Source organism: Tetranychus urticae, chromosome 2 (assembly GCF_039701765.1).
Source record: "Tetranychus urticae isolate SD_2017Ah chromosome 2, NJAU_TeUrti_SD_1.0, whole genome shotgun sequence".
Classification (NCBI taxonomy): domain Eukaryota; kingdom Metazoa; phylum Arthropoda; class Arachnida; order Trombidiformes; family Tetranychidae; genus Tetranychus; species Tetranychus urticae.
The window spans coordinates 2,925,267-2,948,568 of record NC_142959.1 but is presented as its reverse complement, the minus strand read 5'-3'; the positions used below and the strand labels follow the sequence as shown (position 1 = coordinate 2,948,568).

Sequence of the window (23,302 nt, the reverse complement as noted above, 5' to 3'; positions counted from 1 at the left end):
CATTTCCAAAAGAAATATGCAGCTATCCAGAAATATCCAAACATTAGCGCCTTACCTATTCTTTTGGTCTTCATCCTTAAGATTAAAAGTTAATAAGTTTAAAAAGGAAAAAATTCGATGAATGAGTCGATCCCTAACACAGGAGAAATATTCAACATTGACTGGTCTTAGGCATGAAACATTAACAAAAGGATAATCAACGGTTCTGCTAAACAAACTTCAGCTCATCGTGAGAAATCATAAGCTGACACAACTTTTTCGTAAAACCTTACAAACTCAACAATTAATTTCATATTGATATTATTTTCATAATTAATAAATTTATTATATTCTATACATTAAATTAAACAAAACAAAGGTAATCAATTGCCAAATATTTGATGCATCAAAAAAGTTGCAACAGTTTAATAAAAAAAAGCATTACTCTTGGAAAGCAAAGTAAAAGAGATTAATCTCTTAACTATTTCCCTTTTATATCATTTGTTATGCATTCACACCTGCGTTTCATCATGTACATATTGAAATTAAATTGTGTTGTTTTTCCGGTCATCAAGGCGATAATTAAACAAATTAAATCATCAAGCAGTAAAATCAATTTTATCCCACATTCCTAGACTTGTAAGATCATTTGTTTCACGGCATTCATTCTCATTACCAAAATATAAATCAATCAGTGGGTCACCATAATGACAAGTTTCAGCAAAATTGTTTGCTAGTACAGGATCATGATCCATGGACGATGACTGTTTGTTGAGGACGTTTGTTGAATGAGAGGATGAAGAGTTAACCGATGACTTGAATGGACAATTATCAGTCATCATTTCAGCCAACCAAGAGGCATAATCAACATTCATGGGTGAACTTTGAAAATCTAACAGGTCATTAAACAATGAATCAATAGTTCCATTTATATCTTGCTGTTGCTGTTGTTGCGACTGGGGTTGTGGCTGCGTCTGCTGCTGTTGCTGTTGCGACTGGGACTGTGGCTGCAACTGCGATTGTGGCTGTTGCTGTTGCTGTTGCTGTTGCTGTTGTTGGAGACGGTGATTTTGGTGTTGAGGTTGAAATAGATGTTGTTGTTGTTGCTGCTGTTGTTGCTGCTGTTGCTGTTGCTGTTGTTGTTGTTGTTGCTGTTGCTGTTGTTGTTGCTGTTGCTGTTGCTGTTGTTGCTGTTGCTGTTGTTGCTGTTGTTGCTGTTGTTGTTGTTGCTGCTGTTGAAATTGAAGGTGCTGTTGATGAGTTTTTTGTTGCTGTAAAAACACAGCTAGACTAGCTTTAACAGAAGCCGAAGCATTACTTGGTGATATGGCAGCTAGATTGGCTGATTGATTAGGTAACGAGTTATTCACTTTTGCTTGATTAGTTGACAAAAATTGCTTCTGGAACAACTTTGAATCACTCGATGGCTCACTTAAAGGAGCTGGCGAAGTTGTTACAATCTGTAATTGTGAATTAGCCAAGGCAGACAATGGTATGGTGACAGATGGACTTGAAAAAACAGACTGGTTCTGAAATTGCAGTTGAAATGAAGTTTGACTATTTGGTTGTTGTTGAGAAAGCTGTGATTGGGGAATCAATTGTTGTTGCTGCTGGTGATGGTGATGTACTGAATTCTTTCGAAAATCAAGCATTCTCTTCATTTGATGATCATTCAAACTCCCTTCAGATATACTAAAGTATACAACTGGTTCTGATTTTATTGGTACTGATAGTTGGGAATTTTTCATATTTATCTTGGTCTTATCTGAACCACCAATTATTATTGCATTATTAACATTATTATTATTGTTAATATAGTTATCGTTATTGTCGTTATTATTGCTATTATTATTATTATTGTTGTTGGTAGAAAGTGACATCGGATCATCGATACAACTGTTATCATTTGATGAACTTCCATTAGGGATTGTAGATTCAACGTAAGGTTTAAGTCGTTCAATTAATTGGGGTTTAGATCCAGAAACAGGAAGATTACGTTTTTTGAGCTCACTTTTCAAATCACTGACCTTCATATCTTCCAATTTCATTATAATTTTTGCAATTCCACCTAAATTATTAACACTATTGTTAACATTATTGGACCCAATGTTTAAACTATTAACTGAAGGTGAATTAACAGATTGAGCTGAGATAAGATTTTGATTATTGTTGAGTTCAACATTTGATATCGGATGAGCTGAGGTAGTAATCATCATTGGCGTAATTGAATTAGTCTGGTTGGTCGCAACATTACCAGAAACAAAGGTATTACTGCTATTGTTTACAATAATATTACCAGTGTTCAAATTGTTAATAACATTTGCATTCGAAGAGTTTGAAGTAATGTTATTAGAATTAGCACTTTTGGACGGCATATTGGAAGACATTAAATCATTATTGGTAGTACTATTTGAATTGCCACCACCATTACTATCAATAGTGTAGTTTGTAGCAGTAGAGCTTTGGTCCATGTTAGCTTTCTGTAATAGAGAGAAAAAAAGAAAAATTAGAATTTGAAAACGATATTGAGTTGCAAGTCAACGAAGGATATTATTTAAAAGGCGGAAATAGTCTCAAGTCTCTTCACTATCAGTGAGTAAAAATAATCATATAATGTACATTATTTTATGGAAACTGTTCCAACTGAGTGTTTCTATTGAGTTATAGTCGACGAAGTTGAAACAAGAACAAAAAACAAAAATAGATCAATTGATGTGAAGAGATCAAGAAAGGGAAAGAGAGCAGTAAGATGGAGAGATTGAACTCGCAAGTTTAAAGTCCAATGGAAGATTATTTAGATCAATTCTAGGTCAACCATAGTTCGGAGTAATCTTGAATTGCTAATTTTCGAGTTCAATATTAGTTGAAGAAAAAAAGTGCAATAAAAAACTAATATTTTCTGTGGTATTTTCAGCCTTTGACTAACAAACTAAAATAACTCCTATTTATCGTTGATAGCTGATTGGAAAATTTACCTGAGATGAGGGTAAAATAATTTGTGTGTAATGTTGTTTATTTTGCCATTCCAGTTGCAATTGGAGAAATAATTGTTGTTGCTTGAGTAACAGTTCATAGGACGTTTCAGTGTTACTATTTGAAGATGATTGGTTCTTTTGAGCGCTTGGTGGACCCTAAAATAGATGGAGATGAAAATGAGGAGGAAAGAAGAAAAAAGAGAAAAAATAATTGTCAGTCAATAAGATGTAAATAAACAATGACAAATAGCAATAATAGAGTAAACAAGTTGAGAGCATTCCAATTAATCCTGAGTTCAATCCTATGTAGCATTAGCTAACAGCTAACAGTGATAGTGATTATTCAAAACATGTGATATTATTTTCAGTAATTTATCACAACTGTACCTAGATTAAAATTTATATTTAACATGATAATAATCCGGATACGTGGAGATATTAAAAATTGATTATGTGAATCTTGTTAGTTATTACGGAAGATTATGCAAAAATGAGGTTAACACCTAACTACTTAAACAGATATTTTGGACAAAATGTTGATTCAATAGATTAATTAACCAGTGATTAGCCGTAATTTTTCTAATTATTGCCTTGAAAATTGATCGAATCGATTAAAGAAAATGTAATTTAGATTGAGAGGATAAATTGGTGAAAATTAGGTTCTGCATTGGCTAAATGAGAATCAACGCAATCTCATCATCTAGAAGGTTTCTGAGTTTTGTTTTTATCTAAACAAAAATAGAACAAACATTTTGGTTTCAATTTGATAAATTATGGTGAAAATATATAAATTAAATTGATAAAAACTGGGATTGATTTCGCTAACAAAATGAAATGAAAGAAAGATTAAATCAAAGGTTAAAATGCAACAATCAAATGTAAAAATCAGCATTTCGAAACTGCAATGATTAACCAAAAAACAATTGTGTTTACAAAGTTTAATTTCAATTTATCCAATTGCTTGATATCAGTTTAAACAATAAGATTGATTATCGTAAAAGTATCTGTTTTCATCGGGGTTGAATTAGTTGAAAATAATTGATACTAACTATAATGAATTTGAAATTAGATGAAAATGAAGAGCAAAGCTAGAATTTTATTTATCATATCTACGAGGCATCTTTTTGGATAAATATTTCAATTAAACAAGATTTAGAAACAATATTTTTCTCCTTAGTTAATTTCATTCACCGATATATTTAAAAAAAGTTTGACCATTTATTAAATGGAGTGTGAGAAATTGAGATTTTTTCTGAAACTCACATTCATCTGAAGAATTTAAGCTCAACTTGTTTTTCTTCTGAGTAATCATGATATTTTTAGTTGGCTTGAGAACAATTTTTCTCGTCCAATGTTTCATGGATAACGTAAAGCTAATCACAAGTGGAGTCACATTAACTTTTTTTAACCATTGACACCTACGGTGTTTGCTCACGCTTTAAATTAATTTGCTTATTATTGAGAGGAAAAAGGGGTTCCACATACCTTATACTCATGGAATTTGATTGTTTTAGTCTTAGGTTGAGACTTTGATTTAGATTTTTTACGATTTTTGGTCAAAATCGGTCCACTTTCTTTAATTGTTGGTGATGAGGTGAAATTGGAAAAGGTGGTTGAAGTTGGTGGATTAATAGCAATGGCAGTATTTCCCATTGAATGTTGTTGACATTGATTGTTAGATAAAACATTGTTGGTTGCAATAGAAGTGAAAGTCGGAAAGACTGTTGATAATGTTGGCGTGGCTGTCGAGGCAATTGGAATGCAATTAAAAGTACCAAGAGTAAGAGTTTGAGTGCTATCTGGATTGGTTGAGGGTTGAATTAAGTTAATACCTTGAGTTAAACTTAAGATATTATTGTTAGTACAATTATTGACGCCTTTGGTATTATCGGTAATATTTATATTAGCCGTTGGATTAGAACTAGAAGTTGCTATTTCAAAATTGGTCGTTGTTACTGTTGTCGTTGTAGGAATGAATGAGGATGAACCTAAATCCGTATCATTACTAAAATCAATCGGCTTGTCACTTGGTCGTGATGGCGAAGCTGCATCATCCGAGCTACTTTCTTCCTTGATAATAAACCTTGGAGGTGGGTGTTTAATTGGCTTTCCTTCAGAAGTAGCTTTAAACTGTATTTGCCCCTCTTTCACTGCTTGAACAAATTCACTATCAGCAAGTAAAATGTTTCCTTTAACAAGTTCCAAGGGACCAGGTCTATGGGATAGCCTATCGTTTAAATCATCCGTTAATCGAGCCTTCTTCAACTGCCTTTGTTTAATATGGATGGTTGGGCTCACTGTGTTAACCGTATCCTCCAATATATGTTGCTGGATTAAGATTTGACGATCAGGCCGTCGTTCCATCTTATGTTTAAGAAACTCTTTCTTTTGAGCTCGATCCATTGAATGAAACTGTTCATAAAAATCTGGATATGATATGTTGGATGGAATAAGGGTAAAAGAAAGCATAGAGAAAACAGCATAAATAACTATACAATAGTTGTAAACAAAAGTAAAGAGGAAAGAGAGAGTGAGAGAGAGATGAGAAAAAAAATAGAGGGCAAAATTATAGGAATAAATTTGTTTTCACAAACAAGCTGATCATTAAAGGTGAAGAGGAAATTTTTGTCCCATGTTAAAGATAACTGTTAACTTTAATGAAAACACTGATCAAGATGAAAAACAATCAAAAATAATAATAATTAATATACTAAATGAAAGTTGGAAAATTGTAACGAAGTGAAAGATAACAAAAATTATAACGAAGGCTCACCTTATAACTAATGATCAATAGATGGCACTAAAAAATAATGCAGAAACTACTGTAACATACAAAACTTGAGCAATGCATTTTATTAAAGTAACGTTTGAATGTATGCTCATCGAGTATGAAGAGGACTAAAAATATTTCTGGCAACCATCAAGTCTGTGGCTAAAGTCTGTGGAAAGAGTGAGAAGTGAAAGATGATGTTTTTGTTGATGATAATGATGATGGTGAGGAAGAAGGAAGAAATGAAGATGATTCTGTAGATGTACGAGAGGGATGAAAAACAGAAGGATGGAGGAAAAAAATTCAAGTTACGCCCCGGATCTTTAATTGTGGCCTTATTTGGGTTTCATGGAGATAATCATGGTGATTTTTTCAAATGTATGGATCAATGTCAAAGGATGCTTTTCGACTTTAGCCATTCACAAGTTATGGACATCATCTTTACTGTAAGTAGTGTTAAAAGGTATAACTGTTAAACCGTTGGTCATTTTCATTTTTCAATGTAAACTTTCAAATTGCCAATTTTTCTCTCTCATTCTCTCTCCTTTTCATCATCCTCCTCTCTTCATACAGATTAAAGATATTACATTCCACTCAAATGAAAATATCATGTTATTTGTTGGCTCGGGAAACAGTCAAGTGCCAGAATTTGATGTTAAAGTAACTCATTATCCAATGAATGAGCAAAAAACTTGAGGGAAGATTGCCTGTTGCTTTACTTTCTCACGTCTTTACAATAGCATCTGGAACTAGATTACAAGGAAGTGCAATTTTATGCTCAGAAATTGGCTCATTAATCTGTTACCTTTACCTGTGATGAACAATTTTACCTTACCCTATTTTATTAAACCATCTAATCAACTTATTACTGATAGTCAACCATTTAAACTGAATGACTAACATTTCCCTGTAAGTTGTCATTGCTTTACTAACACAACATCTTTAAGTGAAATTTGTTTTTACATTAAAAATATAATGTTGTATTTAGAACTTTCTTATTTACTTGTTATCATGTAAATTCATTTAGTTGGCCTTCAGAGGATGAGTTAATTGCTATCATCTGGCTGTGTTTACGTGTTCTAATTGTTTGAAGTTGTAAAATTGCTATCTTTTTGCTGTTTTGCTTTGTTTAACGTAGCTTTAATTTGATTTTTGATTGATCATTATTTGATAACTGATTACCTTATTTTGTTTAATTAATAGCATCTAATTATTATAGACAAAAATTATGATGAGAGAAATATTTTGTTATTTTCCGGTGTAATCAATTGAAATTTATAAACACAAATCTAAAGAGTTTCATTGGTTTCAAATCTTGTACAATGTTGAATAATGATATTTTGGTTGATTTAGGAAGTCGTTAAAGTGAACCATTGATTAATCAATATAAAACTATTGATGATTAATAATTAGTTACAATAATTGAAAGCATGAAAGGGAAATTCAGGATTGAGTTAAGGTAACTGTATTGAGCATTCTGTTTTCAAGGTACAAAAGATTAATAAATACATCAATATTTACACAAGTTATGAATGCAATAAACACAAGGAAAAATCAGTCAATTATAACAAAATTAATTATACTGTACACAAAATTACGAGTAGTTCAGTTTATTGATGTCCAACGATGATGATTAGGCAGGTTTAAGGGCATTTCGATTGCATTTTGAAAATTGTGATTCCATGATAGTTGAATAATTTTTCAGAGAAAGAACAGGTATTGAGAGATAAATTGCGATAAAATTGGATGACAAGAGTCAAGAGAATGATGATTGATTTTCATGACATCAAATAATTATCACGCAGACCATTTGTGCACTATTAATTTATTATCTGTAAGACAAAACAGATGAGGATCGGTGTTAGGTGGTTTTATCAGAGATGTGTCAAAAACTGGACTGCCAATTTTCATTTTTAACAATGGTGTAATCAGATTTGAGTCGAAAACAATAAATCCGTTTGCATCTTGATCGCCGACGCAAACAATGTGGCCATTTCCGTTTGGATGAGCATAAATTTTGCTTCTCAAAACATGATCAGCTCTGATTCCTCCCAAATATTCAGCTACGGGATAACATTGAAACAGGTAGCTGTCTTCCGATTCACTGAATGCAAACCGCAAATTGTAAACCTAAGGAATGCAAATAAAAAAAATATTAATTTCAAACATCATTGAGACAAAAAAGTTTGTCGACTTACAGAGTGCGAAATATTTGCAGATCTCTTAAACGGGCGACTACTAATTAAAAAATTAGATGATGGATTATCATAATATGCAGAAGTGAAATTGCCCATGATAGGCATAGGATACCTCTCACTTAAATTTGCAGTTTTGTGGGCATAAAATTCGCTTCCACGTAATCTGGTGCAGATAACACCTGTCATGACGTTATTTTTGACATATGAAAGTGAAGCCACCGGCAACTTTTCAGAAGTCTTTAGTTCATTGAATGGATGATGAAGTGCTCTCACATCAAATTCTAAGACTCGCCCATTTTTCAAACCAACGAAGAAGTTTGTCGGTTTCGATTCATTCCAACAACAGCTCCAGGCCGCATCTTCGACGGAACAGGTGGTTATCACTGAGCCTTGATGAGTGTGCGTTTGTTTCACTGTTTTGTCTATTGATGCGGTTAGTAAAATAGGCTCACTTGGGTGGAATACAATGTCTTTGATTTGTGCTTTGTGCAGAGGGATGAACATTTTGGGTCTAAAATCGCTGTAGCCGACGGTCCGTATGCCATAACCATCAAATAAATCAATGTTACTTTTTTGACTGCAGGCTAAAATATTGTACGTGTTTGAGGATACCAAGAGTCGACAGTCGCCATGTGAAAACAATTCGAAATCGTGCACTTTTACAAAATTACCTGGAGTGAGATCCGATGCTTCAATTACAGGTGAATAGACTGAGCCCTTTGATTCCACTTCTGAGGCCTCACTCATCGGTTGGTCAGAGGTTTCGAATCCCGCAACAGGTTTCACTCCACTCCGTGCTTTTAATCTTTCAAGTTTAAGCAGAAGTTCTTGACGTTGAATTTTCAGGCCCTGGAGCTGCGTTTGGAATAATTTGATGTTTGTGGTGATACTGTTTTTCTCTATCTCGGCCATGGCCAACAAAGTAGCTTCTTTACGCGCTATATTCTCCAACTTTAATTCCTCACTTTTGTCAACGGCAACCACTGTCTTTGCAAATAGTGTCCTAATATCTGGTCGGCGGACTGGCGCTTGACACTCAGGACACTTTTGACCGCCTTGTTTTGTGCTGCCAAACCATTTGTTGATGCAGCTCTCACCGAAAAGATGACCACATTTTAAACTGACTATTCGATGATCCGTATCCTGAACCCAGGGCTCCGAGCAAATCGAACACAAGGTTAAACCAGAATAGTTTTCACTTTGGTTATCAAAAATGGTGGACAAATACCTTTCGAATGGACCCGCGCTTGTCTGAGTTTCTTTGGACGATGAACATTCTGTGAATGATGAAAATTGAAATGAAATGAAAAAATTAATAACCATGAAAAACATTTAACCTTTACTTACCTTCTACTTCCATCAGGGTCCCAAAAAAGACTGTAAACAAAGAGTAAAAAGATGTTCAACAGGATAATCAACTACCAGAGGTAAACAATTTAAAGGATAAAATTCTGAGCTGTTGATTTAAAACTGTACATTGTTTACGACGAGTTAGGTGGGAAAATAATGAAATAAAACTTGGTTACTATAGCCGGCTGTTTTTTTCTTTATTGCGGAGGGAAATTTAAAATGGGTAAAGGTAAGATAAATAATTTGAATCAAAAATAATTGATTAAGAAAAATATTTATCTCTCATTGATATCAAGAATTTAATTTAACATGAGCTACACTCTGCTAATCAGTTTAGATCATTTGTTTTGTATTTATTAATGATATTCACATTTTTCATCTTTAAAAGACCGCCATTTCTCTAATTGGACATGTGTTTCTTATCTGACAAGCTGGTGAATAAAAAAAGTAAAAGAGATAAGAGCTCACAATATCTCGTGAAATCCACTCTAAATAATGAGTAAATAATTGATTTGTGAAACATGAAAACTTGCTTAAAAAGTGTCATTTAATTTCTTTTGGAAATGATCTAATTTATATCGTGAATTATTTTACAAAATTTATTTCCCTCAAAAATGGTGAGTATCATTTGGCAATTCTGGATTTGAGATTTGTTGCATTTGTCAGTCAATTTAACAATTCAATAATCAAAGAGTAAATTTCAATGGTGTATATCGTTGATAAATGCTGTGCATATCTTTATTTAAAATCTATTGATTTTATTTTCTTCATTTTCTATCTTTTCCAAGGTGATCGTATTAATGGTAGCAGAGAAACCATCTTTGGCTGAATCATTGGCAAAAATTTTATCTAATGGTCGTTATAAGACACGTAAAGGTGGTAATGGAGCTTGCTCGATTCACGAATATCATGGACCATTTCTTGGCTATAATGATGCATTCTTTAAATTTACCTCTGTTTGTGGTCATGTTATGTCAGTCGATTTTCCCGGTAAATACAATAATTGGGATAAAGTAGAGCCAGTTGAGTTGTTTGATGCACCCATCATTAAGAAAGAAGCTAATCCACAGCTGCATATGCCAAAGTTTCTTCAAAGCGAGGTTTGTTCAGTTTGATACATGATTGATTTGATTAAATTTTCATTAACAAACTTCATTTTGTGCAAAGGCCCGGAATGCTACTCATCTTGTTCTTTGGTTGGATTGTGACAAAGAGGGAGAAAATATTTGCTTCGAAGTAATTCAAGCTGTTGAAACTGTCATGAGAATCTCATTTGGCTCACCTCAGGTAAAACTTTATCATAGTAAAATTATGACATGACAATTGTTGTCAGATGATTCAAATTATCACCAATATATTGTCTTGTTCCACATATAATCTCTCTTAAATTCAACTTGCTTTATTCATATTATTTAGAATGTTTTCCGAGCCAAGTTCAGTGCTATCACCGAAAAAGATATTAAACATGCGATGAAGAATTTAATTTTTCCTAATGAATTGGAATCAATATCAGTAGATGCTCGACAAGAGCTTGATTTACGTATTGGCTGTGCTTTCACTCGATTTCAAACTCATTTTTTTCATGTAAGTTCAATTTAGATTTAATTTCGGAAAGGCTTTACTAATAGCAATCTAACATTTACTATAATATTATTTTTTATTTTAGGGGAAATATGGTAATCTTGATAGCGCACTTATTTCTTTTGGACCATGCCAAACCCCAACATTGGGTTTTTGCGTTGATCGACATGATAAGATTCAATCATTTCAGCCCGAACCTTACTGGGTTCTTTTGGTTAATGTGGGTGTTCCTGGTGGTCCTAACTTTCAACTGGACTGGGATAAAGGAAGAGAGTTTAATCAGAATTTGGCGAAATCCGTATTAAATAAAATAAAAGCACAAAAGAAAGCTGTTGTCACTAGTATTTCAAAAAAAGATAAAACCAAACCTAGAGTGGGAGCCTTGAATACGGTGGAAATGCTTCGTGTTGCTAGTTCAGGTCTAGCTATTGGACCTCATCAAGCCATGTCACTCGCTGAAAGATTATATACTCAAGGATTTATTAGTTATCCTAGAACGGAAACTAATCAATACCCTGCTAATTTTGATCTTGTTGGTTCGCTTAGAACTTTCAGATCTCATGAAGATTACGGAACAGTTGTTAATCAAATTCTGGATAAAGGTGTTGTTAGACCTAAATCAGGACGTGATGCAGGGGATCATCCACCGATTACACCAATGAAGTCAGCATCTAACAATACTTTCTCTGATCGAGACTCATGGCGTCTTTATGACTACATAGTAAGACATTTCATCGGTAGTCTTGCAGGTGATTGTAAATATGAACAAACAACCATTAACCTTTCTATCGGAGACGAAAAATTTTCTAAGACTGGTTCCATTGTTTTGGAGCCTGGTTTCACTGAGATAATGCCTTGGTTAGCTATGCCTGCTGATCAACGACTTCCTCCGACTATTAAAACTGGAGATGAATTTTTCATTGGAGAGACTAGACTTGACGAGAGATTAACCAGCCCGCCTGATTATCTCAGTGAATCAGATTTAATTTCATTAATGGAAAAGCATGGTATTGGGACTGATGCATCTATTCCTACTCACATAAATAATATATGTGTTCGTAATTACGTTAAAATTTCTAGTGGTCGACGTTTAATTCCTACTAAGTTGGGAATTGTTCTGATCCATGGATATCAAAAAATTGATAACGATCTTGTTCTACCGACAAAAAGAGGTGAAATTGAAAAAAGACTCAATCAGATAGCTGCAGGTACCGCTGATTTCCACCATGTCCTGCAAAGTACATTAAGGGAGTTCAGAGAAAAATTTGACAACTTTGTGAAAAACATTCAAGCTATGGATGAGCTTTTCGAAGTATCCTTTTCATCATTAGCTGAGTCTGGCAAAGCACTATCTCGATGTGGTAAATGTAGACGATACCTTAAACTCATCTCTGCTAAACCTGTTCGTTTATACTGTCCCAACTGCCAAGAAACCCTTTCTTTACCTTTTAATGGTAGTTTCCGAACATTCAAAGAATTAAAATGTCCTCTTGATGAGTATGAATTACTCTATTTCAATGGATTTGGAGGAAATTCCAAAAGTTTTGTTCTCTGTCCTCAATGTTATAACAATCCTCCATTCGAAGACATGAATAAACTTTCTGGTTGTAATCAGTGTCCCAATAAAGAATGCTTCCAATCAATGATACACTTGGGTATCGGCGGTTGTCGTTGGTGCTCATTAGATGGAACCTTGACTCTGGATCCTGGTTCTGGACACGGAGGGAAGTGGAAAATTTATTGTAATAAATGTGATTCTTTTATGTCTGGACTGAAAGAAGCTGTTAAAGTAACTGTGAAAAGTGAAAAATGTGCAACTTGTTCTTGTAAAACAATTCACGTTGAGTACAAAAGAGAGCGCAATCCCAATGAAAGTACAGGATGTGTTTTCTGTTCTCCTGAAATATCCTCAGGACTTGTTAGTATACCTGGTAGACAAGCTAGAGGTAGACCTGGACAGCTAATGCAACCAGGTAAAGTCCTTGGTAATCGACAAGTCCATCAAGATCAAGATAGAGGAGACGAAAATCATCGTCGTGATCAAGAAGGTTTCCCTGTTAATAATGATCATTTTACTGAGGGTCGAGGTGAATACAGAGGTAGAGGTAGAGGTCATTTTAATGAAGGACGAGGTGGCCGTGGAGGCCGTGGAGGTCGTGGAGGTCGTGATGGTCGTGATGATCGGGATGATCGTGATGATCGTGATGGTGGCTTTTATGCTGAAGCTGGAAGTAGAGGAGGTCGTGGTGGCGGCGGTGGCCGTGGTGGTCGTGGTGGCCGTGGCGGTCGCGGCGGTCGTGGAAAAGGTAGAGGAAGAGGAGGAAGAGGTGGTCGGGGTGGACGAGACTCAGATGGTGACTATAATCCAACTCCAACAGGGGCTCTCAAACTATCAGATTTTCTGTAAACATTTTCATGATTAATTTATTTATAAAAAAAGATAAATAATCGTTTTTTTCTTTAAACGTTTCTACTGTTTTTTCGTTAAATTTGCCACGAGTGTTTTATTACTTGGTTAGAATCTTCACTCATCATCGCCACTTTCATTTATAAATTGAACTTAAATCTACATGAAAGATTAATTATTTTTAAGCTGATCCATAGCGATAACAAGTGTTCAATTTCCTTATGAATTTCCACCTGAGGTTATAGCAGATTATGAATATCAAATATCTTACAACTCAACTCAAACTATCAGGTCTGTTGCTACAGCAAATTACAGTCAAACACCCAAAAATGTTAAGTCATTTACTAAGAGATATCAGTTTAAAGTCGTAGGAACCGAAAAATATCTTTTAATTGCCATGATAGCCAATAAATCTACAAATTTCTTATTACAAGTTAATGAACCAAGCTCACAATGGATAATACGGGGTGTTAAGAAAGTTCGTGTGAGGGGAAAAAATAATTTCCCTGCGCATTAAACATTTTTTGATGTTATGGTTAGGAAGCTGCTATTTCGCCCCTCACACGAACTTTCTTAACACCCTGTATATTGACGTAATCCGAAAACGTATTCACCAACAAAAAGAGCATTCAATCATCAATTGGTCAAACAATGACGTTGATTACGATTGCCAAATAAAAGTTGAATCATTCTACTCCCTTCAATATACACCTTAATCTCGAGTCTCAGTGTGATATTCCGGTAATCATGTGGTGATGTACTCTTACTCTGTATCATGTGGTGATGAATTCAACTTGTGAGTTTGCAAAGTGTTGCAATAAATCATCTCGTGTGGCTTTTATTACACGTATAAACGTAAATTAAATCAAATCAAAGGTTAAAAAAGTTCTCACAGTTGTATGTTCAATTAAATACCTAATACAATCTGACAGTTCAACCAATTTTAGTCTACAAAAAAATTTGTCGTTCATTCAGTCAGAATTGAAGTTCAGTCAATTCCTTTGATCAACTTTGATTAACTCTGATTCACCTTATCCAGACAGTCAATTTAAAGACAATAACACTTGAGATTAACCGGAAAAATTGACTTACAATCATTTGTAAGTTAACAATTAGATTTTTATTTCCTATGCAAATGAAATGGCAAACATAATGATGGTACAAAACAGGATTAGGTTTACGGTTATAATAAAGCAAACTAATCAATTATAATTTCTAATTTATCCGTTATAATCCATGTTAACCCAGTTTGTTAATTGTCACATTGAACACACACAAAGAGCTTAAACAATATCATTCATTGAAACCTTTATACCAAATAATTTTCACTTCAAGATTTCATTATTTTGACTTGATTTTGCTACACTAATTAGTATTAATATATTAATTATTGGTGGCGGTTGAAGACAATTAGTGCTGAAAGGTTATTTAGTATGAAATTGAATTAACGCTCAGATAATTGTTTATGCATTTGGTAATTGAGTGTAAAATGTGAGTAAATTGAATAATAACAGTAAACAACAGTAAACAATTAAGCAAGGGAAAACATATTTTTTAATAATAATAATATTACAATAAAGGCCAAGCCAAAAGGGAAAAGGAAGAGCCAAATGAACAATCAATATTATACAATTTGTCCTTTTTTAAAGTGAATTTACAATTGAATCAGTGTTTACCCTATTTAGTTTATTATTGTTAATAATATACTTTGAAAATAACATTGTAACAATCACTGCAACTATTTTTATTGTATTAATTGCAAGAAAATGTAATCAAAATGGTTGTGAAAAGAGAGAGTAAATTTAGATTTGATTAAGGAAGATGACAATATTAATCAAGGTGCACCATCATTAATTAATGTGTCATGTGAATCACTAATTAGGTAGCCTTAATTGTTGTCCTTCAACCATGTACAGGTTAAAGAGTTAACATGAGCAAAACAAAACTAACATTAATCTAACATTTTACATCATTTTTCTTTTGATTTACTTTACAAACTCTGTCCGTTGGAATAAATCGTTGAACATAATTTACATGAGATTACTTTTCATGATTATTGATCAATATTGATGAAAATTCAACATGATTAATACTGGGTAACAAAATTATGTAAATATTGGGTTCATTTTAAAAAAAGGTAAATGAATGTGGAATCAAAATATCAAAAAAAAGATGCCTTTTAGCATTAAGGGCGCAAACTTAACACTTGTTGGATTTATAAATAGTAGGTGAAAGATGACAGAGTTAATAAAGTGGCATCAAAACTAATAGTAACAATAGTTGTATAATTAATGATGGTTGTAAAAATGGCAGCCAAATTGATAAATATCACTAAATGAAAGTCACTTGGACGGAATAGTGAAAATGATGTTCACTTGGGAATGTGATTGTATCTAAAAGTTGAGTGTATTTTGTGAATGAGCATGAGATCGGTTTAAACATGACATTTTGTTGTGAGTTTGTTTGTATGTGTTGCGAGAAGTAAAGTGATGAAGGGTTTGTTGTGATGTTTAATGATGATGAGATTCGTTGATTGTTAAGTTGATTCATGACTTGTTTATCTGTTGAGTTTCGATGAAGAAAAAAGATGTTCAACTTTGACAGTTTGTTCGTCATGTTGATTAAATTTACGGCAACATTTACGGACAAGTTGTTCCAAATGAAGACGATCAAAAAAGATGAAATGATATTAGATGTCTCGTTTCAACTTGGTAGGAGGATGTGGGTGAAAAATCCTTCACTCTGACCATGAACCAGAAAAAAATCAAAAAAAGATTGAGTAAAGTTGAAGTTGAAGTTGAAGTAGGAGAAGAAGTGAACAAAAAATGTTATGCAAATGAAGACGGAGTGAGAAGAAGGTGAAAAAGGTGAAGATGATGTCGTGTTCGTTCAGCTAAGTGTTTAAAATCTTGTTCATCTTTTTTGTTCCACCAACTGACAACTGTGAGTTGCAAAGAGGAAGGATTTAGATGAGGGAAGATAATGTTGTAATTGATGAGAATGGCGATTATCGTTGTGAGATTTTTCTGATTTACTCTTCATATATAAATCTCATGACCGTACTCTCCATTTTGACAGCCATTATGTTGGTTAGGACAACAGGTTGTCTGTTGCTGCTGATGTTTCACTGAATCTTCCCAAATCTTACATGAAGATTCCATGAATTGTTCAGTCCTTATAAAGTTTGTCTTTGGATCTAAAATGGAAAGACACTCATCTCGTTCAGATCTAAATTAAAAAGCAGAAGAAAAAATTAAATTAATTTTAGTTAAAATTACAATTGCAATACTCTTAAAGCAATACGTACATTGAATTGAAGTTGAGACAATATTCAATCCTTTTACCACAATTATTATGAAGAAATGTCATCTTAACCAAATTCTTATAAGTTTCTGGAAGTTTACAATTAAATAAAGTTCGTTCGTTCGTATCCAGGCCAACTTTTCTCATTTGGACAAGATCTCGGAAACAATAGTCGTATACAGTTAACTCATCTCTGTAATTGAGGTAAAATTGAAAAAAAACAATCAGAAGGTAAGAAAAAAATTAGAAATCAAACATCAAATCATTAATATGAAATGACTCTTTTAATGCATCATTAACATCGCCATAAAAATTATTATTATTATTATATCATTAAGTTGAACTTGATCTTCATTTTTAACATTTTTTGGTTTTCCTTTACATATCGTTAGACGCCAACCTTTAAAAAACTTCAACTCACTTCAAAAATCAACTTCCAAATAATCCAATTGTGAGATAATCCATCAGAATCCCTTCTTCCTTTTTACTCATTAACAGGTATCATGACTATTATCATCATCATTAAAGGTTAGGCATAAATACATTAAATACTTTAAACAAAACACTCATGATTGAAAATTCAAAGTTACATTAAATTATTCTATTGCTATTATTAGTCTTCCAAGTGCTACAATATCTGGTGAAAAATATTTACTAAACATTGAATATTATTAAACATTACAAATGAATAATGTTTATAAAATAATCAATTTCAAGTATCGATTCAGTTGCCATTGCATGTTTAAATTAGTTTCTTCTTGGATCAATCTTTAACTGGATTGAACCAATTTACATGGTTTACATTAAATTTTCAAGTCTGGTTACCTAGATAATTATAATTTGATGGAATTAAGATTGAGTATGTTTTGAATTATTAGATAAAAAGGAAGAGGAAAACAATATCAGGCATTAATGTAAAGTAATTGGATTACAAGGATAAATTGGCTGATGGAGGATATCATAATAATAATAATAATAATAATAATGAATTAACATGAAGAAAGATGAAAAGGCTCACCCTTTTTTCTTGCTCAGTAATACCATGTCACTCAGTATGGATAAAACATTAACTGAATTGGACCAATGAGGTGCACGAAAGGTGCCAATCAATAAGTTTGACTGTGTTTCCGGCTTTAATCGGGTTACTTCTACATTCATAATTAACCATCGGGGCTCATTTATTGATAAACCTTTCATGTTATTTGAGGTAAATTTAAGTTTAGAGGTGAGATCAAGATATTTGTCATATTGATTGGCAGCAGTATTACACTCTTTAACTAACTTATCGGTGGCAAACAGGGTTCGTTTACAGGAACGATATTGAGCTGAATCGGGTGGAAGACGACGAAGTATTGCCTCAACCAACAGAGGATACCGGGTAACCCGTTGAACAGGTAATAATAAGAATGAATGGAGAGTTAATCCTTGGCAAATCGGATCCATTTCTAGTTGCCTGATTAAAGTGTTGAATTTTGATGACAGTTGAAGTTCCCGAAGGGTTGATTCTTGGCGACGTTTAAAACGACAATAGGTTAAGTAGGGAGCAAAATGGTTGTAAGCATAATCAACTAAAATGTCACAAACATCAGTTAAAACGAGATTCTGTCTCCAGCGAACCTCTAAAATGTTCATCAGATTGTGAGAAATGTCTCTTATCACATGTATATTGGAAAATAATTCAGCTCTCCGTCGAGGATCCAGAAAGGCCGGATTAGATAGTATAGCATTATTTGCAAAATGGTTGACTAGAATGTCTAGACTTCTCAGGTAAGAAGCTTCAGATGTAATGACTTCGAAAAGAGCCTCTTGTAACTGCCTCTGAGCTGGTGAGAGTTCACGAAGTAAACCCAGTTCACGGACCTGCGGTAATTCACACCAGAGCATTCTAGCACCATTGCGAATAAGTTCCATTGTTGACTTGTTTTGATGCTGTAAATACTGTTGGTAAGTCAAGTAATTATTTTTTGTTATTCTTTGTTGTTGTTGATAATAATTGTATTGATCTCTGTGATCAGACACTAATCTTGGATCACTAAACTTTCTCTGTAAGTCACGACCATGGCCATGGACTATTTCACGGTCCGGGGTTGTAGGACCAGAGTAAGATTGATAACAATGTCTACGAGAGTCCAGGGTGGAAACACTTCTAAAGGGTTTAACTGATTGTGGTGAATAGAGTCGATCATCATTGGGTAAAACACGACTACAGGATAAATTGGAAGGGCGACGTTTAACAGATACACTTTTGTTATTGATAATATTATGGCTTTCATTATTATTGTTGTTGTTGTGGTTTGAATTATTGGAGACGACATAAATGTCTAGGTTTTCTTTCAGTGAATCCATAGTACGAATATTGACTTGTGTGAGAAGGCCATTTTTCTCGATAATAGGTGAATACTGTCGGTAGTAGGTTAAATTTATGTTTGGATCTTCCATGGGTAGAAGTGCTTTTAATTGTTTCCGAGGTAACCCGTGGCGACCATTGCAATCAACCAGACGACCATTTGAATCTATGAAACGTGCAATGGAAGATTTAAATCGTAGACTACGATGAGGTGATGAACTTCGACTTCTAGGTGTTTTAACAAAACTTTGTTTAGTCTGGTTAACCGTGTTGTTTATCATGGTACTGGAACGAACAGAATCTTTCAACTTTGCATTTCCATTTTCCAGTGAATGACTTCGAGTAGACATTAGATTTCCAGTTGATAAAGAGGATGAACCATTAGATGAGGATGATAAGGTTGATGAAGAACCATTGGTAAATTCACATTTAGTTGCATTTGTTGGGTTTGATGATTGATTGAGAACATGGGATGAATGAGAATATTTGAGGCTACCATTGGAGGTTCCATTTTTATCTAAAAGGCGACGCAATCCTTTTCTCAAAGACAACTGGCCATTTATGAAGCCTCCTTGGTGATGATTTTCAATGATTCCAGGTGGTGGTGTACTTGAGGTAATTGTAGAGTACATGGGAGGAAGCGGTGAATATGTTAAATTTTCAACTGATTGACACTTAGCACTATTCAATTCAGCTCTTTTGAGTCCTCTAGGTAAAGATTCAAATTTGGTAAGATGTATACCACTTTGAGGTTGAACAGGTAACTGGTTAGAAAAATGAAGATGACCAGTAACAGTGTTCTCCTGGTAATCTTTTTTAAAACATGATTGACCAAGTGGGATATTCATCTAACCAGAAAACACTAAAAATTGCAATTTTAGAAGAAGAAGAATCCAAAATGAAATGATGACGATAATTGAAATAGATCACGAGTTGATTTATTGAAATGTTAAGAGAAAATTTCAAGTAGGTAAAGATTAATATCTTTCTTAAATTTTTTTCAAGGTAAATTGTCTTGATTAAGAAAGTAGAGATAATCGAGTTCTTTTTTCCTTTAACAATAAACAACTGTTTAAAGCAAAGCTCAGGCGACAATCACATCAATCCGAGGGAAGCAGAATGAAACAAAACTACAGTTAATCATATTGATTCTCCAAGTGGCAAGGTTACTAATTTTAATGATGAAACAAGAAAAAATTAATCTTCTTTTCCTTTAACACCGTTGCTTGACTTAATTTCAACGCCTTTAATCCATCAAACCAAGATATTTTTCTTGTATTTTTTTTCTTCTTTTAAGGACACGATCAAGCCAACATTAAATATTTCATCAACACCCTCATCAGAGTTATCCTGTTATGATTATTTTTATTGTTGTTAGTGGTGGCGGTTGTTATGCTGCTGCTGGTGGTAGATGTGTTTGTAGTGATGGTGGTCGTCGTCGTTGTCGTCGTGATAGCTTAGATACTTATTTTAATGATGTTATTGTGTGAGTGTAAATATATAAAAGTAACAGTCGAATAGAATTAGAATGGTGTTGATCACAATTAATAATGAAATAACAATGATAAACGATTATAGCACATTAAATTGATGATGAGATCCTTCAATCAAAATAGCTTTGATGTATGGATACAGGTGAGATGGTGATTATCTTTAAATAAGGGTTAGTGAGGGAAATTGATTTCTTTTTGATCCAAAACAGTTTATCCTTTCCTTTATACTTGTTTTGGTTTGCAGGTTACACCGACTCACAATTGAAAACAATATCAACTTCCAATGGATTCAAGTCTTGACGCATATTTAAGGCTGCAAGTGGCAATAATTATTGAGATGATGAATAAAATCAATTGGCTTTAAGGAGTATGAGGTTATGAGCAAAGTAAACAGTAAAAAGATGGATTCACAAGCAACTATATCTTCGCGGAATTATTCACAACAGTATCAATAGCCATCTCATTCTCAGCTGTGTTAACGCACAATTAACTGGATCAAATGTGGAACCTGTAATGATAAAAGATGAAGAAAAAAATTAGTGATGAGAAACTGAAATAAGTGAAATTTTGTTTGTTTTCATAGTTTCACGATTGTTGGGTTAAGTACAATGGGGTTTTGCTGAGGAAAATCATTGAAACCATAACTGATCAAGTTTGACAGTTTGCTAAATGAATTAGCGAGGCAGGCAAAGGGTAAATTGTTGAAGGGTATTCAAGTGGATACACAAGAGACGATAATAAAACGAGAGTAGTCATAATTTCTTTGTAATAACATCTTTTTTGCCAACTGATTGGATGTGAATTGTAGTAGAACCTTCAAAATAAACCCTTCAGGCTTACTGTTTTTGAGCAATATCTTCAATAGTAGAACTTTTTGAGTGAAAAATGACAGAAAGAATTATTTAATAACGTAAAAGTATAATAATGACAATATTATGCCGTCAGTAAGAGTTAACATCTCCGATCAGAGCTATTATTAATAAGAAGAGCACAGCTTAAGCAGTCAATCGTACAGAAAAACAAGTTGACAAAAAAAATAAGCAATCATTGAATTATCAGCTCAACTCTCTTTCAAGTGATCAACCAGTAAATCATTACAATTAGATACTGAGCTGAATAAAACAATTGGTCTCGGTGATGAGAGTTCAACTAATTAAACTTAATTGAAAGTTGTGATTTGAATAAATTAACTGTTAGCAAACATTACACTAATAACTGATCATAAATAGGTGTTGAAAACTGTTAATCAAGTTAGTAGAGAGAGCAGTCAATCATCAGAAAAGAGATAAACAATTAGATTCTAATTGAAACTTCAATTACTGATCGACAATAAAAAACACACACACAACCAGCTACAGTGGAAAATATGAAAGCAATATAACCAAATACAGATGCTAATTTGCATAAACTCTGAAAACACAAACAAGACACAGGTTTAGGTGATCAACAAAGTAACACAACATACCAGACAACCTGGTTAATCCACTGGTATTAAAATAATCCAAGAATTAACACAATATTAAAGATACTGGTCAATAAAAACAATGTAACAAAATCACTTGCAGAAGGTAAAACCAGAAGACTGGGGAAAAACCGGTAACATTTAAATGTTGAACTGTTGCTGGCCAAACTTGATTATTCTGGCAGTTACAGTTAGTTAGATGAACTGGTGAACAATTGGTGAGTTTAAGGATTATTAATAATTAAAAATTATAATTAAAAATTTTAAAATAAAGAAGACAAAAGATTAAGGATTTAAAAAAGGTTGGAAATAAGCAAAGTAACAGTTGCTAAAAACCGGGAGTAAAAATTTAAAAATTTCTCTACCTCTTTTCATCTGTCGCTCACAAATCTCTCTCATTCTCTCTCACTCTCTCGCTTTGCTTCTTCCAACTTACCTACCTTAAGCCGTTTCCCTGTCTTTCCTCTTTCTTCAATCTTCATCTGGTCTATCATCTGACCAACCTTAAAACACCTTTAAAAACCTATGGTAATAAGCAGGCCTTTTTTTGTTAACGACTGGTCCTTTATGTGCTGTTGTTGCTTCCTCTCTTATTGTCGACCTTGTTGGTATGATGTGTCAATGATCTTTCGGGAAATTTTTTTGTTGTCTCACAGTTGACTCATTCAATTGAATTTTGTTTTGTAAACGATTTGGGAAACTTAATTGTTTCTAAACATCATGGTTATTCAAGTTTACCATTTACAAAACTTCTTTATTCACTAGGAATAATGACTTTGGCCTTACAGATAGTCATTAAATTGAAACAATTTTATGGTGTTTTGATGGCACAAAATTGCTTAAATTAATCACCTTGAAGACAAATTTTAACTTTTAATTTCATCAATAAGTTTCATTAAAATAATTGTTATTCAGATAATTGACTTCTAAACTAATCAGTGCTTCATGTTAAATACGGCTTACGTTAGTACGGCTCGACCATTGTTTAATCTTTTAAGAATCTTAACGAGTAACTGAATGTTTATACACCACTGATGAGCTTTTTGGTGGTCTCAACATACGTCATAATTTAAACAAAAAGATAACTGATTTATGTGACCTGAGACTCTTTTATCGTGCATTCATGGTGTGCTTTGTGTTTGTGTGTTCACTTGATGGGCCAATCATTACTACAACCAACGACTTTTACAAAGATCCAGTTCCACCAGAATTGTTTCTTCTCGAATTTCGTCAGTCATTCTTTCGTTCTGTTGATTATGTTTTTATCGGAGCAACTTTACCCACAACCCTTCCAGTCAGTCCTTCTTGTAAGATGTACAAACAATGACAGACTATCCACGCGCTTTCCGCTATCACCTTAAAACAGTTCAATTGAATCTTCTCCCTCCTTCGTATTTGACAAACTGTCGAAATTATGCTCGAACCAAAACAGATAAT

At 33.5% G+C, this 23,302-nt stretch overlaps 4 protein-coding genes and 1 long non-coding RNA gene across 6 annotated transcripts; 2 read left to right on the top strand and 3 right to left on the bottom strand.

Moving 5' to 3' along the window:
- Positions 1-300: 300 nt before the first annotated feature.
- LOC107363687 (uncharacterized) lies at positions 301-5,989 on the bottom strand. Of its 2 annotated transcripts, XM_015930954.3 has the most exons (4): positions 5,728-5,989; positions 4,440-5,380; positions 2,955-3,110; positions 301-2,459 (listed from the first exon to the last, which is right to left on the bottom strand). In XM_015930954.3, exons 2-4 carry the CDS (start codon positions 5,355-5,357, stop codon positions 579-581), a joined length of 2,955 nt encoding a protein of 984 aa, XP_015786440.2. In that variant the 5' UTR covers positions 5,358-5,380; positions 5,728-5,989; the 3' UTR covers positions 301-578. The 2 variants fall into 2 exon arrangements, with proteins under 2 accessions (XP_015786440.2, XP_015786439.2); XM_015930953.3 differs by lacking the exon at positions 5,728-5,989 and having other exon boundaries at positions 4,440-5,679.
- On the top strand, positions 5,978-6,714 carry LOC107363689 (uncharacterized). Its single transcript, XR_001568963.3, has 2 exons — positions 5,978-6,170; positions 6,298-6,714. It is a non-coding gene; the product is annotated as an uncharacterized LOC107363689 (long non-coding RNA).
- A 452-nt stretch (positions 6,715-7,166) lies between these two features.
- On the bottom strand, positions 7,167-9,415 carry LOC107363684 (E3 ubiquitin-protein ligase rfwd3.S). Its single transcript, XM_015930950.3, has 3 exons — positions 9,270-9,415; positions 7,923-9,199; positions 7,167-7,854 (listed from the first exon to the last, which is right to left on the bottom strand). Exons 1-3 carry the CDS (start codon positions 9,280-9,282, stop codon positions 7,522-7,524), a joined length of 1,623 nt encoding a protein of 540 aa, XP_015786436.2. The 5' UTR covers positions 9,283-9,415; the 3' UTR covers positions 7,167-7,521.
- Positions 9,416-9,748: 333 nt separating this feature from the next.
- Positions 9,749-13,318, top strand: Top3beta (DNA topoisomerase 3-beta). The gene is made up of 5 exons (XM_015930949.2): positions 9,749-9,889; positions 10,061-10,372; positions 10,440-10,559; positions 10,689-10,856; positions 10,939-13,318. Exons 1-5 carry the CDS (start codon positions 9,887-9,889, stop codon positions 13,258-13,260), a joined length of 2,925 nt encoding a protein of 974 aa, XP_015786435.2. The 5' UTR covers positions 9,749-9,886; the 3' UTR covers positions 13,261-13,318.
- Positions 13,319-14,791: 1,473 nt separating this feature from the next.
- On the bottom strand, positions 14,792-22,298 carry LOC107363703 (uncharacterized). Its single transcript, XM_015930972.2, has 4 exons — positions 21,869-22,298; positions 17,582-20,911; positions 16,568-16,756; positions 14,792-16,488 (listed from the first exon to the last, which is right to left on the bottom strand). The coding sequence occupies exons 2-4, from the start codon at positions 19,756-19,758 to the stop codon at positions 16,299-16,301; spliced, it is 2,556 nt and encodes an 851-aa protein (XP_015786458.2). The 5' UTR covers positions 19,759-20,911; positions 21,869-22,298; the 3' UTR covers positions 14,792-16,298.
- Between the last annotated feature and the right edge of the window lie 1,004 nt (positions 22,299-23,302).